This window comes from Rhipicephalus sanguineus, chromosome 7 (assembly GCF_013339695.2).
Source record: "Rhipicephalus sanguineus isolate Rsan-2018 chromosome 7, BIME_Rsan_1.4, whole genome shotgun sequence".
Taxonomy (NCBI): domain Eukaryota; kingdom Metazoa; phylum Arthropoda; class Arachnida; order Ixodida; family Ixodidae; genus Rhipicephalus; species Rhipicephalus sanguineus.
This window is the reverse complement of record NC_051182.1, coordinates 100,750,318-100,768,312: the sequence shown is the minus strand read 5'-3', so window position 1 is coordinate 100,768,312 and position 17,995 is coordinate 100,750,318. Positions and strand designations below refer to the sequence as shown.

At 43.4% G+C, this 17,995-nt stretch overlaps 1 protein-coding gene across 5 annotated transcripts in view; it reads right to left on the bottom strand.

Moving 5' to 3' along the window:
- Positions 1-4,785: 4,785 nt before the first annotated feature.
- LOC119399672 (uncharacterized) overlaps positions 4,786-17,995 on the bottom strand; it is a 36,707-nt gene continuing 23,497 nt past the window's right edge. For all 5 annotated transcript variants that reach the window (XR_007416902.1, XR_007416901.1, XR_007416900.1 and 2 more), the window contains 3 exons: positions 16,189-16,227; positions 8,182-8,290; positions 4,786-5,029 (listed from right to left, as the gene is read on the bottom strand). Coding sequence is in view for 2 of the 5 variants with exons in the window: in XM_037666494.2 (XP_037522422.1) it covers positions 4,918-5,029; positions 8,182-8,290; positions 16,189-16,227 (260 nt within the window). In the remaining 3 variants the exon portion in view is untranslated. The remainder of the gene's footprint in view (positions 5,030-8,181; positions 8,291-16,188; positions 16,228-17,995) is intronic.

Here is a 17,995-nt window from a genome sequence, read left to right as displayed (position 1 = left end):
GAAGTTCGAGTCAAATCGCGTTTATGAATAGGGGATACGTGTCCTCCCAATGTAATACACATCACTAACAAGCTTGTGAAGAGAAATTCGTGAACAGTTGGTGTGCTGGAGCCGAAGTTTCGACAAGCGGATTTGTTCTTTTCAAGGCTGTCGCTGCTATCCTTAGCGCGTGCGTGCGTATAGTTCGTACTCTCTCCTCCAGCCGAAACAAAGGAGGAGGAGAGGACAATTGCAAAAGTAGGGGTGGGGGAGAAGGAGTGGCCAGTGTGCTGACTTGGCAGAGTCAAAAGAAAGAGGAATCGCCCGACAACTAGAAAGAAAGAAAAAAGCGGGCGCGGTGACGCTTCGCTGAATTATGGCTGTCGGAAGGAAGCACCACTTGACAATGATACGACAATGATACAATTTCACGAGGATAAGCACGGTTAGAAATTCTTAGAAGAAGGGCTTAATTCTCTTTGGGTGTCGTTGTGTATGTACCATATCGGGTGGATTGAAGAGCCCCTTGGAAACGTTTATACCTGCTGCCTGGAGTGTTAAAAGCTTGGAAATAAGGTATGACTCTTCATATTTTCTGTGTCTTGGGGACCGGAAGTTTGACTGAAGTGTGCAATGTTTGAGATCGTCGAAGTTGTGACCTGCTACATTAATATGCTGTGCCACTGATTTCGGTAATTTCTTCGCTATGAGCGCGCAATGCCCTTTTAATGTAACATTAATGGGCTGCCCTGTTTCGACAATGTGCCGTTTGTGACAATATTAACGTTCGATCATGCAGATAACGTTTGAACTGGCGCAGGTAAATTTTAAAGGATGGACGCAATGGCATCCGGCACTTTTAACTATAACATCATCTTCAAGGTGTTTGCAAGTCTTACATCTACAACGAGAACAAGGTACTATATGGGCAGTAAAATGATGGCTTACTTTTGAATGCACTGATGTGTCCTTAAAATTTAGTTTGCGGCAATAGAGGACCTTTCGTACTTCGGGAATCGCATTCTAAGGCGCACGTTGCTTTCTAATATTGGATATAACTTGCGGACGATATCATTTATGCTCCGAAGGGCACTTGAGTGTTTCGTTAAAAACGCTGGCGGCTGGTTTGGCTGTGGTACGTGGGCTCTTCGAGCTAGAAGGATCCGTTGATGGGCTAGTTGGTACATGTCTTGATATATACTGAGTGTGTGCAGCACGATGGAAAGAAAGACAAGACACATAAACGACATAGATTGGCGCTGCGTTGATTTCATATATAGTCTATATGCTTCGTTGTAGACCTTGTTAGGAGGGTCATGTGGTCAATTTCTTTCAACTAATGTTTCGTTTAGGTTGCTTAACTGGTGAACGTAGTCACCGTCTTCATTACAGATACTTCTTATAGGCATTGCCTGTCCGACAAATAACCCCTGTTTGCAGTGCCACAAGTGATGACTAGTGTAATGTGGGTATTGTTGGCTATCTGTTGGTTTACTGTAGGGCGTCGTCTTTAATTTTCCTGTTTCAATCAAAACTGTCGTGTCTGGGAAGTTAATTTCACTGGACGAGTGGTGCATGATAAGTTCAATGCTTGGGTTACACTTGTTACAATGGCCAATGAATGCGTTTAGTGCGCTTATGCCATGTTCCCATATAATAAATATGTCGTTTATGTAGCGGAGATGGCTTGAAGGCTTCGACGGAGATGTTTTCAAAAGCTCTGACTCTAACTATTACATAAAAATATTCGCGTACGTTGGTAGAAAACGGGTTACCATGGTAGTACCAAAAATTAGTAGGTAGCAGGACGAATCAAATTCAAAATAATTAAGCGTGAGGGCTAGTTTTAGAAACAAGTGGTAAACTTCAGTATGACGTGTTTGCTTGCTTTCTATGAGTTACTTTGAGGCTTCTTCAGTCCCTTCAGTGAGATGTACATTCGTATGCAAGGAGCAGACATCTAATGTGACCTGAATGGCCTGATCCGAGAGCGTTTGTGTTTCGGTAATGGAACTTATTATTCGAAGGTGATGAGGTGTATATTGAACAAAGGATGGAAGTGTGGATTGCATATTAGATAACTGATGACTTTGAAACTTTGATAACGGCTCACTCGTTGTATTATTGTTGGACACTATAGGTATGTCTGGGATTTGCGCAATAAGTAGTTCATCTATCGAAACCTTATGGATCTTCGGAATGAGGTAGAAGCGGCCGGCTTGCTTGGTTTTAGGTATCAAGAGCCGGTACTCAGAGGCTATGAATAACTCTCTGTCCAGAAAATCTGTTATCATATGTTGTATCCACTTACTATATTCTTGAGTCGGATCAGATGTCAGTTTTCGGTAGTGGATGTTGTGCTCAGTGGCCTTAAAGTTTCGTTTTTGTTAGCCGAGCCAGTTTCGCGTGGCTCACCAAGAGCCGTGCTGCGCATGCGCAAGGATCCGTGATGTCACACTGCTGGCACATCAGAGCCGGCACCTCCCGAGCACTTCGTCGCTGTCGCGCGCGACTTGCTGCCGCCGGTCTGCGCTTTCCAGATGAGTGACGTCGTAGCCGAGGTAGACATACTGACGCCGGCGCGCGCGCAGCTATTCGCCTTCGCTGTGCAGTCGCCGTCTGACACTGCGCTGCAGCCGCTTGATAGCGCCTCTGACTGGCGTTTGCCAGAGTGGTTTAGCCGTAAAGGAGAGCACAAATCCTGCTCAACTGCGCAAAACAGTGGAGAAGCTTAACTCATCGGATCCCGAAGTAGTTGCCTGGCAAAATAAATATACATATGCCACATAATATGTATACCGTGTGTGTGTCATTGGAACAGCAGTAAGCATGATAATCAAGCTAATCCTAGACAATCACGAAAGCTAAGAACAATCAGCTGAACCTTTGCTAACGCTACGTTATCCTGGCATAGCCGAGCTAAGCTACTGCAACATTTTTTATATTTTTCTATAGGCCAGATTAATATATATATATATATATATATATATATATATATATATATATATATATATATATATATATATATATATATATATATATATATATATATATTATATATATATATATATATATATTTCTATAGGTCGCGGTACCTTCAAATGCATTCTGTAGTGTTTTTGCTGTGCGCCGAGTCTATGGGATTGGAGGAAAGAATGATATTTATTATTGTATGTACTGCGCTTGACGTTTGTTAGACATCTGTGTTTAAGTCGAGCAGACCACCGGAGCATAACGTTTTGAGGTGGTGTTTTCTTACTACTCTTTGTGCTAGTGATGAGGTCTGACCCGATGTGTGTTTGTGTATCCGGTTGTTCGCTAGCGTTTGCAGGTGTCTCTATAAGGGAAGTGCTCGTATTTGTTGACTCTGCTTGTTGTGTGGGTTCTGTTAGCGATGTTACTATCACGGCCACAGTTTGAGTAGATGCTTCTTGAGTCTTAGCTACGACGGGGCGTGTGTAACTGCTAGTGCTTGTTGCATGTGGAATGTGTTGTTCTGGTTCGTGTGACGGTCTGTTAGATTGTGTTATTGCCTGCGTCTTGTTCGTGCAAATTGCTTCGATGCCTGTAAAATTAAGGTGTAGACCGTCCTGAGCGAGCAGAATATTAGTGTCCTGGTAAATGTCCACGTGGTGGATGACATCAACGTCTTTGTGGCCGTGTTCAATGTCCAGAAGAAATCCGATAACATTAGGTGATCCTCGTGCATGAGCAAGGAGTGTGCGCGATTGCGCAATTAGTGATCCGTGATTGCGATCCTAGGCAGAAGTGTTGTAAAGGTGAGTTTTACGTCTAGTCTGTTGCTCTCGAAATTGTTTACCAGAGTCTTCAGGGCCTCCGCTGTGACGTCGTCGCTGTTGTACGTACAGTCGTTAGCACCGCAGTGAATGATGAAATGTGTTGTGTACAGTGGTGCAGCGGCGATGAAATAATAAATGTCATGTGTCGTGGCACCGCTATTGAACCTAATGTATGGTGCATGTTTCCCTTGTGAGAAGTAGTGGTGTATATAATTGTACTCGCTGTCGCCAATTAAAGCTACGCGCTCTGAGCAACGTACAGGACACTCACCATGTTTCCTTGTCCTCCGTCAGTGGAAATAAAAAAAATGAAACTATCATGAAAATAATCATTGCCAAGTCGTGCTGCCTTCTGACAACCAGAGTTCACCAACACGTCTATATCTCCTCGCAATATGCCCCCGCTTTCTTTCTCTTTCACGGACTATTCCTCTTTCCTTTGGACTTGCCCAATGCGGCACGCCAGTCTCTCCTAGTCTCCCCCCTCCCTTTCACCGACGCCCTCTCCTCCTCTTTTAGTTTGCTTGGAGGAGAGGATACGACGAATATACACGCACTTGCTAAGGAAAGCAGCCACAGGCTTGAAGAAGACAAGTCCGCTTGTCGAAACGTCGGCTCCAGCGCACCACCTGTTTACGAATTTTTCATAGCTATGTTACGTTGTATGCAAATATACTGAAACGACTTGAATTGACCGACAACTGTTCTCGCCGCTATCATTTCATTATGGGTGTTGCTGGCAGTGGTTTGCTGGGTGCAGGTTACAGAATAAACAGTTTAATTTTTTGTTGACGCTGCGGCCACTGAATTTTTTAGCGTAAAAATAACGTGACAATATTTATGAGGGGGTAAACCGGAATTTTTTATTAAGTGTTATTAATTACACATTCACATTGCAGCACTGAATATCTATGGTTATCTTATTAGTAGAGCCACGCATCTTTAGTTGTTAAGGCGCACCTAACGATGGCGGCTTCCCGAAGTTTTGAAGATATGATCTGTATCGATGAAAGGCGCAGTCATTTCACCAGATGCAGAAAGAGCGGGACAAAGTGAGATAAGCTGTCCTATAGCTTTTCTTCATTTGTCCAGGCCTTCTGGCACTGTTAAAATGAACTTACACCAATTAGCCCACGCCTTAGCGCTTCCACGGATCGCATTCACGTTGATAATAACAGCACAGAGGCCATGATCCACGGTGAGGGACGTCAGTGTATCGATGATTTTGAACGGGCTTTGGTAACGGACATCTGAAACAGAAAAACAAAGGTTTAAATGAGTTCCCAGGGAAAGTATTCCGGGGAACGCTGATATTTATATTGATTCAAATAATTCTGGCCGATCCCGCGTAGAGTGAGAATCGACGATGTGCGAAGCAACCAGGAATAAGCTGGCTATGGCAAACTGCTTAACTTGGAGTGAAGGAAGTGTTGCGAGGCGTACGCATGGCATTGTGTAAATTGGGTGGTTGTATGGGTTGCGCGCAATAACAAGGCACATATACCATATCTTGATGCTTAATTGACACGCCTCAAGCAAGCCGTTGGGTCGGCGATGCCGTATGAGCGCAGACGTACTTTCTTCAGCGAGAGACACATGCACCGGTGCTCTGACCCACGGGACATGAAATACAGCCCCCATTGTTGCATTCCTGTGGGATCGAGCAACGCGCTATGCGAAGCAGAGTCATGCCAGTACGTGCGCAATATTTATTAGGTAATTACGAGAGCGCATAGCTGAAATTTTACAAATCAGCCACCACTCTCGGTTCACTGCCGGCAACACTAGACGACCGTGAACCAGCATTAGCCAGCACTTCTCTACAGTTACTAATGGTTAACATTATCCAGTGCTAACCACCAGTCAATGGACATATGACGCACTAGCCAACAGTATCTGACAGTTAGCCAGCATTAGTCAGCGCTTGCCAACATAATCCAGCACTAGCCAAAATTAGGAAGCCCTAGGTACAATGGCTGACAGAACGCGAGCGTTAGCCATCGTTTAGCCGATACTGGGTATTACAGCACAGCATTGCACAACCAGTGCTAGCCCCAAACAGTGCTATCACAACCAGTACAGCACAACTAGTGCTAGCCAGCATTAGCCACAAAATTAGCTGCCGCTAGTAACATACTAGTGCACACAAGTCAACTGTTGGCCAGAGAGCGTTATACCGGTGTCACATGGGCATTTAGATCACGATCATGTCTAATCCGGATCTAATGTCTTACTTGGGATTGGCTCATTTACGCCAGCTGCAGAAAGGAGCCAATCATAGTAGAGAAATTTGATCCTGATTGGGCTTAATCGCTATCGACAGTGCACCGTCTGACACCAGCATTACTTTTATTTCAACAGACTCGGTGCATGATATGGCGTGCATATGATGTAGCTTTAGGTATGTCATGAATATTGATACAATAAAGCTGAACAAATGACTGCCATGACTTCTTGTCGTTTATTCCGTTCATGTAATGTCACACATGACATGGATAGCATGCCGTTCATGTGATGTGATGACATTTATGAATGAAATAAGTGGAAATGTAAGGGCTCGTTTTTCTTTGTTAGGCAAAATATTAATGAGAAATAACAGAAAATGATGCCAAGAAAAGTCCCTTAGCATCATTGTCTGTTCTCATGTCAAGAGATTTATGTCATTTATTGTCATAAATAAACGCACAGTGGTACACTTACACAGCTCCAGCGAACTGGTTGGCAACAAGGGTTTCATGCAGGCGAGTAAATAATGGTTAACGTTTTGACAAGTATCGCATGTAATGTCGTTTCTTCTATGTCATGCATATTAAAAAAAATCTAGCAGAAGGAGTGACTACAGTGGCGTCTTGTTATTTAGGCCCTACAATACATTCATATTATTTCATTCAGGATAAGACATTTGCTCATACATTGGCAGGTAAAGGTTAATGCGTGTTCGTCATGGACGCATCCCCATTCGCGTTTACACAACTTTAAGTGAACTGCTGAAGGCGTCATGACACATGCTTTACGTGATCGACACCTTTCATGTCATGATATACATGACATATATGTGATGCCAATTGTGTGATGGCTTGATATTCATGTTTGCCAGGAGCACAAGGCATGCGACTTATATTCGAGCACATAGCAAAGTAATGAAGCGACCATCATGCCATTACGATGACCTCTGGTCATTTGTTTGGTAGCGCACGTAGTGCATTTCATGACATTCTTGTAAATACCTGCCAGTCATTTTTCTGATACACTGATGCCATCCCGAATGAATTTCTGTGAATAGAGAGTAGTATACATGCAGCCGCAAAACCGCTAAACCGTAGGCAGCTTGATCGTGACGTGCACGGCATGTAGGTCCTTATATTGTTGTCATGACCTGCCAGTCATCTTCCGTATATGCATAGTTGTCTTAGAGTACAAGTTCTGGTATGGATAAATGTGACGAAACGACCACGAAAGTAGACAGACAGACAGACAGACAGACAGACAGACAGACAGACAGACAGACAGACAGACAGATAGATAGATAGATAGATAGATAGATAGATAGATAGATAGATAGATAGATAGATAGATAGATAGATAGATAGATAGATAGATAGATAGATAGATAGATAGATAGATAGATAGATAGATAGATAGAATAAAAGTGCGTCTTGTTGATACCATATTTGCAAACATCAGGTGGAAGCGCGCAGTCTTACGTGTATAACAGGCATCTGAACTCTTAAACAGTAGCCTAAACTGACTGGTCCGAGACATCGAGCACATTTCGTGGCAGAAGATATACAAGGACGTAAATTGGAGCTGTCAAAATCTCGACATTCATTTCATATAATTTGAGGAGGGCGTGTACTAACAGCCACTGAAAAAATGACAAAACCTGCGGAGAATACACAGCACGGTCACAGTATATTCTGGAAGAGCGGCTTACTATGAGCCTGTTACAGCGTGCTTATGTTATGCGCTGAGCATGGGCAGTGGAGGTTGAACGGACACACATTATTTGATATACATTTACTTATACATAGTGAAAAAAGCTCAATTACGCGCGGAATACTCAGAACAGTCCCACCGTGTGTAGGAGCAGCATTCTTCTTCAAAGAGGTCATAAACAATTTTATAGCGCTTATGGCAAGCTTTGAGAACGAAAGAAGAAAAGATTAATGTGCGCACGTTCAATAAAGTGCGGTCTGGTGTGTTTTATTGATTGCGTGCTTGGTAATACTGGACAAGTATTTCAGCGCAGAGGTACCCTTCATGTATAGTGCTAAGCCACATTTTAGACAGTGCATTTGAAGCTTGGGCGATTGGCCCACGGTGTTTCAGATGAGTCGGTAATAATTTTTTGCAGCAATTTCAACTCTCAAAACAAAAGCCACCACATAACACGGCCTCTTACCCAATTGGTGTCACTGGTCCATTCCAACAATATAGCCCTTGGCACGTCGGTGGTGGCGTGCCTTCAATTCTTCCGTGCTGTACTGTTATATTTCCATAGGTGCAGTTAACTGCGACAGAACAAACAAATGTCCCCAGTTGCCAAAAACATGTGCCATTGTTTAATGGAGGCATACTAAATTACGCCTCCAGAGTCCTAAATCCGAATGTTTGTCGGACGCAGTGATTTCTACTGGTATCTGCTTTCAAACACGGGTGGTGAAAAGCAACCGCGTTTTCTATCTAGTATATTCAGGGGTTATTTGATATGTTGCCGCCTTGAATTCTCCGGCTAAATCCCCCAACTATCCCGCTTTCCGAACAAGCATCTGTACTTGCGTCGTCATGTTACCTACGCGAGTAACGATTCCGGTCATAATCACCATCAGTACCATCTTCATCACCTATATTTTATGTGAACTGCAGTAATAAGGCCTCTCTCTATCATATGCAATATACCTTATCCTTCGCGAGCTGATTTCCGTTTACGCTGACATGTTTCTTAATTTCATCACCTTACGCATCCCGCTGTGGTTCTCAGCTCTGTTTCCGATCTCTTGGTACCCATTCCGTCGCTCTAAATGACCATTCTTACTTTAATTCACATTGCGTGTCCTGTCCATGTCAGTATTTTTTCCCTAAATATGAACTAACATGTAGGCTACCTCTTTTTGACGTCTGACCCATACATTCTTCCTGTCATGAGTTCGGAGAGCTAAAATACCCATCGTATGGGCAGCACCCCATCATTATTATTCGGTGAATTTCGTTTACATGGAAAAGAATCGACGGCTACGCTAGGTCATCGAAATGCATGGTGTGAATTGAAATAAATGCACCTCATATGAATAGAAAAAAGGTGCACAAAAGGGTAAAGCCCTTAATAGCCAATGAATTATTATTTCAAGGAAGGAAGCATATAAAAATAGAAAATACACCAACGCATGCGCGTGGAGACAAAGATTTAAGGAAGAGACTGCCAAACATTGGAAACGTGCACTATTTGTCAAGATAAACTATAAAAAAAAGAACTCCTCAGTTAGCAAAACCGAAGTTTTGCTAACTGAGGAGTTCTTTGCTAACACACTTGTTGCAGGCCTGCGGAATTTTCGGGCTTCGCTGGTTGTTACTTCTAAAAATTAGTTTTGTTTCTTGCAAGACCTGTAAAAGGTACTGCAAAAGGTAAAATGTATGCAAGACCTGTAATCGATCCCCACAATAGCACTGCATCATATTAATCGATCCCCACAATCCGTAGGATTGTGGGGATCGATTAATATGATGCAGTGAGCGAGTAGCGGCCAATGTCGGATATTTTAGCTTGGAGCCAAACGTTACGAGGGAGAACCACGTCTTTGTGTGGTTTGAGCAGTTGTGCGCTTAACGTAGGCTTACCAGGCACGCCGCGTACACTACCGTGTAGGCGCCACACGTGACGTTTACACACGTGATGGGCGCCACACGCCACACAGCCGTGATAGGCGCCACACATGACTGAAAGGAAGGGTTTCATTACGTACACGATAGGCGTGTAACGTTATGAAATGCGAAGCATTTCTCAGCGAGCCTTTGGCAATTTCAGCGTTTCTATCTACGTATCCATCTATCTATCTAGCCGCCTACGTCTGGGTGCTCTTATGGTCGCCTCCTTAACTTGGTGTAGACCAAAATTGGCATGGGAGGGTACGAAGATTTGAGGAATATGACTGTCGGGTCATGACAAGAACAACATGAAAATCCTGTCGCATACATTTTCAAACACCTTCCGCCAGACACGTGTGGCGCATACCAATTTACCATGGGCCATGGTGTACGGGTATGTGCCACAGGTGACTGAGTTTACATCTACCCAGGAGCGGCGAGAACAGACATTGGTAATTTAAATGCAAGAGCGTTAAGAAAAGCCGACATCGGCAGCGTCGACGCGGCGAATGGAAAGAATGAAAATTAGAATCCCAGCAGGAATCGAACCCAAGTATTCTGCGTGGCAATCAGGTATTCTGCCGCAGAGCCACGCCAGGTCTACAAACTGGTTTGGAAAAAGAGCCTATGCCGGCGTACTGTCGGCGCAGCGTCAATTGTGGTTGTGGTGCTGGCTCTATAATTTTACAAGAAAGCAATAAACACTACAAACGCACTCCTACGATACTGGAGTCATATCAGAATAACGTCCGTGGTTCCTGCGTTGGATCCGCTTTTATAGCAGTCCAATAAACAATGCATTTTTATTCCTATGATTCAGCAAGCTATTTTGAAGCATTGCTCGGCCCCGGAGGAATACCTGAACGAAAGGCACGTGTGATATTCACATAATTCCACATGATTACCAAGTGCACTTAGTTTCGATAATACTGACGTGTGTACTCTAACGTGAGGGCTGACGTTATGTCGCACCATACGTTACCCTTCAAGCGCCATTGTTGTCGACGTGCCTGGTAAGTCCACGATGTGCACACAGCTATTACACTTACAAAAACACGTCGATCCGCCTCGTAAAGGTAGGCTCCAAGCCATAAAATAAAGCATAGAAGTACTCGCTGACTGCTTCGCATGAAACCGATTCCCACAACACGTGCGATCTGATGCATTTCTCATGAGATGACCTGTAATCTTGTTCGGCATACACTCACGTACTCGTGTACTAATTTTGGTATATGCCAAGTTAAGGAGAAGACCACTGAAGCGTCCAGACGTAAGCGGCAAGACAGATAGACAGACATGGTCAAAGTGCTTCAGTTTGCTAAGGCACGTATTCACAGACCAACATTATCCTCATCTCGCGTTTTCGTTATCGTTTCTGCGCCTTTTCTGTGTTTGATAAACAAAGTAGGCCAGTTTTCACAACCAAATGTTGAGATTATTTTTACCGTATTGCCTTTTTCTGGCCCTTATAATGAACCTAAAGTGCACTGAAACAAGCATAAAGTTGATTTGTGAATACATGCCTAAGAAGTTACTTCGCATTTAAAAAAAGGGCCCCATTTTTCGTTCATTGGCACAGGATGTGTACGCTTGGCTGGTGTGGTCGTAATCGCTAAGCAAACTGCATTTTGCATATTTTTTTTTGCCAGTAAAACGCACAAGCCCGATGTCTCCTTCAGAGCAATTTGATTAAATAGACTGATAGCAAATCGTTGTATATAAATAAAATGAAAATTGGAGCCTTTCTCTGTATTAGATCCTGTTGTTGTAAGCTACTTCGAAGCGGTGGTTACGTATTCTAACACAGACGCTCCTAGCTGCCGCAGTGCTTTCAATGTAGATATGGAAGGTTTATTTTATTATGCTGTACCTCATGAAGGATCGGTGGCCTGCGTTAAAGATTCTATGGCGGACGCTAACGATGACCTTTCCTTCTGCTTGAGTAACCGAACATCGGTTCCGAGCTTTCCTGATCTGCTCAGTTTCTACTTGAAATGAACGTTATTGAATGTTGAGCGATCTAGAATTTGCATTGGTTCTCCGGTTGCTCCTGCTCTTATACTGAGCAAAATTGCAGATATGTAGATTATTTCATGGTATTCACAAATTCCATTGTTCCAACGCAAGATGCTGCAAATATTTTTATTACTTTAAAAAAAAGAAGGCATGAACCTAAGGTTTTCATTGGAATTACCCTATCTCAACTAACTGCAATTTCTTAATTTATATTTGGGCTTTGAAAAGCTTCACGTATGCTGGTACAACTGTCTGAGATATATTAGGCCTATTCTCAAAATTCAAGTCAAGCTAAACTTGTACAAAGAAGTAGCATAAAGACTAGGTTGCCATTGCTTTCCACGATCGGTACGAACTGAGAAACGAGTTTTGACGAACATTTCAACCCACACGAACATGAAGGGCATACTCAAGACATAATAAAACCTGTATGTAAATACTGTTAAAAAGCTTAAAACCGAAGGGGATAATTTATGCAGTCGTTTTGACCGTCGAAAAGGCAACAATAGGACTGCGGTTCCTCATCTCCACAAAGCTTTCCACCAGTGAAAGCACGTAGGCAATATGTTCAATGTAGATGATCTATTTTTCCAAATGAACCTCAAACAGCTTTTTGCCACGTTCACATCGAACCACCACAATGTAGTGTTAGTCGCGCAAAAATATGTATAGCGTGCATTGGGCGTGGTATACGTGGTCCGGTAATGAGGAAGAGTATACACAGGCCAAACGGGACTTGCATCAACTTCAGTCCGCGGGAGCATCAGGCGTAATAGTTAAGTCATTAGTAGCAGTAATATATGACATCTCATTGTAAAGAACGCAGCTGCTCTCCTGTCTTGCATGAAAGAAAGCCAATACTTATAAATAATAGCCAGCTAACCCCCTTAATAAGGAAGGCGTACCACAAAATGAAAGCGGAGACCAGTTTTTTAGCCACACTTAGGCTTTGCTACATGAGAAGCTCGTTTTTCAGCGAGCTAGCTTGATTGCTACACGTTTTCTATATTTTGTCGTTGCTTGCTTAAACCTTTGTCTTGATACGCATGCGCCCGTCTATATTCTGTTTTTATGTTCTTCGTTCTTGAATAAATGCTTCATTTGTGAGTGAGCGCTTTGTCGTGTTGTACCTAGTTGTACCTATTTGTATTCGCCTAAACTGCCCTAAATAATTTTGCACCATGAATTTTTTATGTGTGTAGATTTCTCTGTTAGTGATTGACCTGGATAGATTCTTGAGTAGATTGTAGGGTCGCATTACCATTTGCGAACACATTCCCCGCGCCTCGCTTCTTTTTATTTTTATCTTCTGTATTTTTATCTGTAACCTTAATTTTTCGCTTTTTCGGTTTTTGGTATTGAATAAGCGTAGCATACATTCTGTACGCTAGCTTTTTGCCTTTTTTTAAACAATACCTGAAACATTGTCTTGCTTATTGCAGCCGGTCAAATCTTCATTTCATTTCATTTGTTTTATCCCTCTAGGTCATTGGGCATCACAGAGGGGGGGGGGGGCGGGCATACCCGCCACGTAACGTGACAAAGTGCATAGGCGCACACATGCAAAGTACATGAGCTCAGGAATAACACAAATTAATGATAACGCAACCGTATTGACGATAGCAATAGCAAAAATCTGAAGACAATGACACAATAAACAAATCATAACACAACAGTAATTAGGATTGTTATTTCACTAGTGTCTACGTGTGTCGTGTGTAGTATCTCATTTTCCCGTGAATGAGGCATTATCCACAGAGATTTTGCTGAATCCTCAGATAGCGCCTGCCAAGCCACAGTGTTGAGGTATCCATCGGAAGATAGTTGAATGACCATTTCGCTGCGTGAGATCGAATTCTTGTAGGATATTTTACGCCTACACAGAATATTGGCCTCTTTTTGAGAAAGAATCAATTGCTTGAAATGCGGATTTTGTATCAGTGTATACTGCCTATTTGCGCGGTGTTGGGTGCGAGACAATTTGAACATGCCTCCTTCTCCTCGTGTAACCCAAGTTATCGGTACAGGCGTCCGCAGGTAACAGACATTCACATAAGTTTTCGCCTTCCGGCTACAATAATTTGGCACCGTGCCAGTTTGTTACACAAGATTTCTATGGGCGCCCCCTTAACTCGATGCTACACGCACCTCACTGGTCGTGCGGAAAGCGCGAGCTCTAACACTGTCAAGTGCATGAGACCTTAACACATCTACTGTGTGACTGGCCGTTCTGCGTATTCCAACGGAAGACGCTGGCTTCAACATCGGCAAGTATTAGCGTGAGAACTCTCAGGGAAACTAGCGTATCATCTGCAATGTCCTACCAGAAAGAGCCAGCAATTGCTACAAGGACATTGTGAAGAGTACTGCGCTGGACGCTAGACTAGGAAAACCGGCGTGTTATGTGGTTATTGTACAAACGCATAATATCTTCCTGTCCCCATCATGGTCTTCATCACTCTTTTTCCCCGTTCCCTCTTTCCATTGTGCAAAGTAGCAGGCCTGAGCGCACAGTCTCAGACCGACCTCTTTTATTATGTTTTCTGTATTTTCCAAGCAATATCGTGGCTAAAAACACTCTAATGGTGACCCCCGGCTTTGCAGAACTATCTGTTGAAAGATACCACTCAGGTAACGTTAAGTGAATAGTCAAACCCGCCATTCCGTTGCAATATTATGAGGACATCTGCGTTGGAGCTCTTCTCTCCCGAGTGAGATTCCCGACACACGCCATGCAGAACGACTGGTTATAGGCTTGCTCCTAACCATTAAAATCCGAATTTATTCAACTAAACATATCAGAACTGGCAGCGTAAGCATCAAAAGACAATAAGTATTACATCCTTAGTTCTCGTGCACCGAACAGTCACTCACGCTACTTAGCAGATACGTAGGCAAGCACAAAGTGGAAGAAATAACTGCAACAGCGTTATAGAACATTCGTTTGGTGAAACTAACGTTGGCTGCAGCTACACGAAATTGTTCTGACAAATACGTTTAGCGAACTAGGAGCGTGGGAACAGTCACAGGTCGACGGAATCACTTCATAACACAAGTGCTACACGTAGATTAAAAAAAAAAAGATTCTCAAACTGCGCGCGTAATTTCCGAAGCTTATCACATTTCTAGGAATGAAGATCAATGTATAGGCCATTCATCCTTTTCACTACATGACTTTGAATTTCACTACATAGATAATACATAGACATGTGCACCGAGCACTCGCTTCACATGCTGCTCTTATCATCATAAGCTGTTTGACATGCGCACATTTATGTATAAATCTGTCCTTCTAACGTGTTAATAAACTAGTTCTGAGTGAGCGCTCATCTTGTGTAGTTCTTCCGTGTCTGTTCCCGCGCTCCCAGTTCACTAAACGAATGTGTATCAAAAAGCACACCTATTGGTTCTTTTACAATGTTCTGACATAGTGTGGCAGCGTATAATACACACAAAGTAATGTTTTGTCATGGGTCAGCTGCTTCTCTCTGTGGTAGAACATCTTTACGTAACACTTTTGATACACATCCATAAACAAAGAATGAGGTGCATGCGAACATTTCTTGCAGGTCTGGAAAATGACTAACAGATCTGCACTTGTCATTTTAGGATAAAAATGTTGCTAGAGTTGCAACCAATGCTCCTGGCGCAGACGCCCAGAAATAAAGCGCAGAGACGAAAACGGGCATTCAGAAGTTGCTATTTAGCCATTTTTTTTAAGTTTTAGCTATGTCTGTTCAGTTCTAAGAGTTTTCGTCCACCTCAATTTTACCTTTTGCAACACAGTGTTCAATCGAACGCACGCATTTTCCACCAGCAGTGCGAAAAAAAAGCGGCGCTTCACAATATCTGTTCCTAACAAACCCACCAGAAAAAAATACCTTATAGCAGTTCAAATACCTTATAGCACTTCACTCATTGTTAGTTTTATATAGATCCTTTGAAAGTTTAAAAAATACGTCGCTGTTCACAGGAACTGCAAACGAATGTATAGTTTCTTATCGAACATCATGCGTCCTTGGAAATTGACGAAACAGCAACTGCTGTAAAGCAGGACGTTTCTTGGAGTCTGTTTTCTGTATTGTAAAACTTCGATTCACTGCTTCCGTTTGTTGGCCTAAGTTAAGGTTCTCATGCACAATCATCTTATGCACTCTAAGAAGAAATCTTCATGGGAGGTTCTCGATCCAGTGTTTTCAGCGTTTCAGTAGTCACCACGGCTCGCCCACTGTCCTCTCAAAGGCCGCGATTCCCCAAAGTAATGTCAGAGCACTGACGTCATGTAGGTCAGAGAAGCTGCAGCCTCAGTGACTGATTGTACCCCTTTGCACGTGCAGTGCTCTCCTTCCCTTTCTGTTTCTCTTTCTATTCCCCATTCTCTTATCCCCCGTGCAGGGTAGCAAACCCAACGTTCGTCAGGTAAACCTCCCTGCCTTTCCTCTTCTCGCTTTCTCTCCCTCTCTCACTCAATGTATTGCAGAAAAAAATGGCGATGGTTTGAAGCATCTTTCATAAAATGGGTGTTCCTTACCGTAAGTCGGTGTAGGCCCCGGTATGCAATCTTTCATGTCTGTTGAAGATTGAGCAAAGAAAGAGAGTAATGACTTCGTTTCAGAAGCAATCTCACTCAGCAGCTTATGGCACATCTCCTAAATTGACACTATGTTTGGCAAGCGCTAGGCACTGCCTATAAAATAAATATGCGAACTACTTATCTTGCGGTACCAATATTTCTAAACAGCTTATATGCAAGAATGAGTGATGCAAAATTGTACGACAAAAACATGGAGGATGCTTGAGCTTCACCTTCAAGAGTTGAACGCGATAACGTAATTGGGGCCCGTGTGCATCGCCTTCTTCGGTATCACGGTGAATGCCCCAACCGCGTCGGAACGAAACGAACATCTGTGCGTGTAGCATTGGCCGTCTGAAACTATCCTACAATGCCTACTAGAAGTACAGTTGCTAAGTGCCCACTACGCCATAATTCTTCCTCTTGAGAATCAGCGAAGGGCCCACTGCGCGTCCGTAAAGCAACACGCGAACCTACCGAGCTGCTCGCTTTGTTGATGCTTTTGCAGCTGATGACGATCAAATATGTCTGAGCGCTTTGTAATGCCTGGGTCTTTTAAACGGAGATTCGTTGCGCAATTGACATGTTTTGATGCCTAGTGCGATTCTGCGCTTCTGCCACGCAATATTACATGCATTAAGGAGACTCCTTCCACCACACGGCATTTATATCATGTATATTTTTTTTCCGAAGCAGCTTCAAGCAATATCGTGGCTCTGTGGTAGAACACCTGTTTGCCTCGCAGACGGCATGCGTTCGATTCTCACTCGAACTGACAATGTTTATTATTTGTTTTCATTGCATCTGTCTCAATTTTTTGGTCACGGACAAGATTATCATTTTTTGCTCCCAACCAACGAGGCCGACACCGGAACTACCGCGAAACAAGCTTTTTAATGCTATTGCGTTATTAACTTCACCGTACGAGAGTAACCTGAAGTTCTACATTTATCTTACTTGCGCTAGTATAAGCAAGTGCGAGCACTGTTTCTTATTTTAACCTTACAGAAGATATAGAACTAACATGAAACTCTAATAAGCTTGTTTCTGCAAATGCAGACGAATTACGTTCAGTAGCAACTAAAAGGGTTTTCTTGCGACACTTAGCACGTGCCATTTTTTAAAATTTTTATGCATACTCAGATTCTTACAACTCTTTTTGAAGTGAATATTGCCGAGGTAAATTGCGCTGAAGGTGTCTTTTTTATATCGCAGTAATATTTCTAGCGCGTTGCCACATGAATGCAACGTGATTTATTGTTGCGATAGCAAGTATATGGACAGCGTTTAAGGGCTTTTGCCGTCATATCCCGTATGAAGTCCAAATTGATAACATCTCTCAGCGCATCGTATGTTATATCCCGGGAAAAAGGGCACGAGCGGGGGCGATGAACGCATCTGAAGCAGAGATCAAACGAGCTGGCGCATATCTGTCGCTCAGAGGGCGCATTCAATAACATCATCCCACTCGGGAGGCCTGCCGTCGAAGCAGAGAGGAAACTCCCCGCCCGTCTTGAAGGAACATGAAAAGACGCGAGGTGGGGGGGGGTGTCGCTCGAGCAGCAACTTTGAACTTTGATTCTAAGGGCACCGTCGCTTGCGCGCGCGCTATCTCGGCAGCCCTCAGTGGGCGGCTCGTGCCCCGTTCTACGTGCTGCGGTCTCAACGCGAAGTGATTGTACGGTAAGCGCATGCCTCCCTGGAGCGGCCGTATTCTCTTACACCAGCGTTTTGTAGAGTTACGCGAGATCGGATCCAAGAAAGT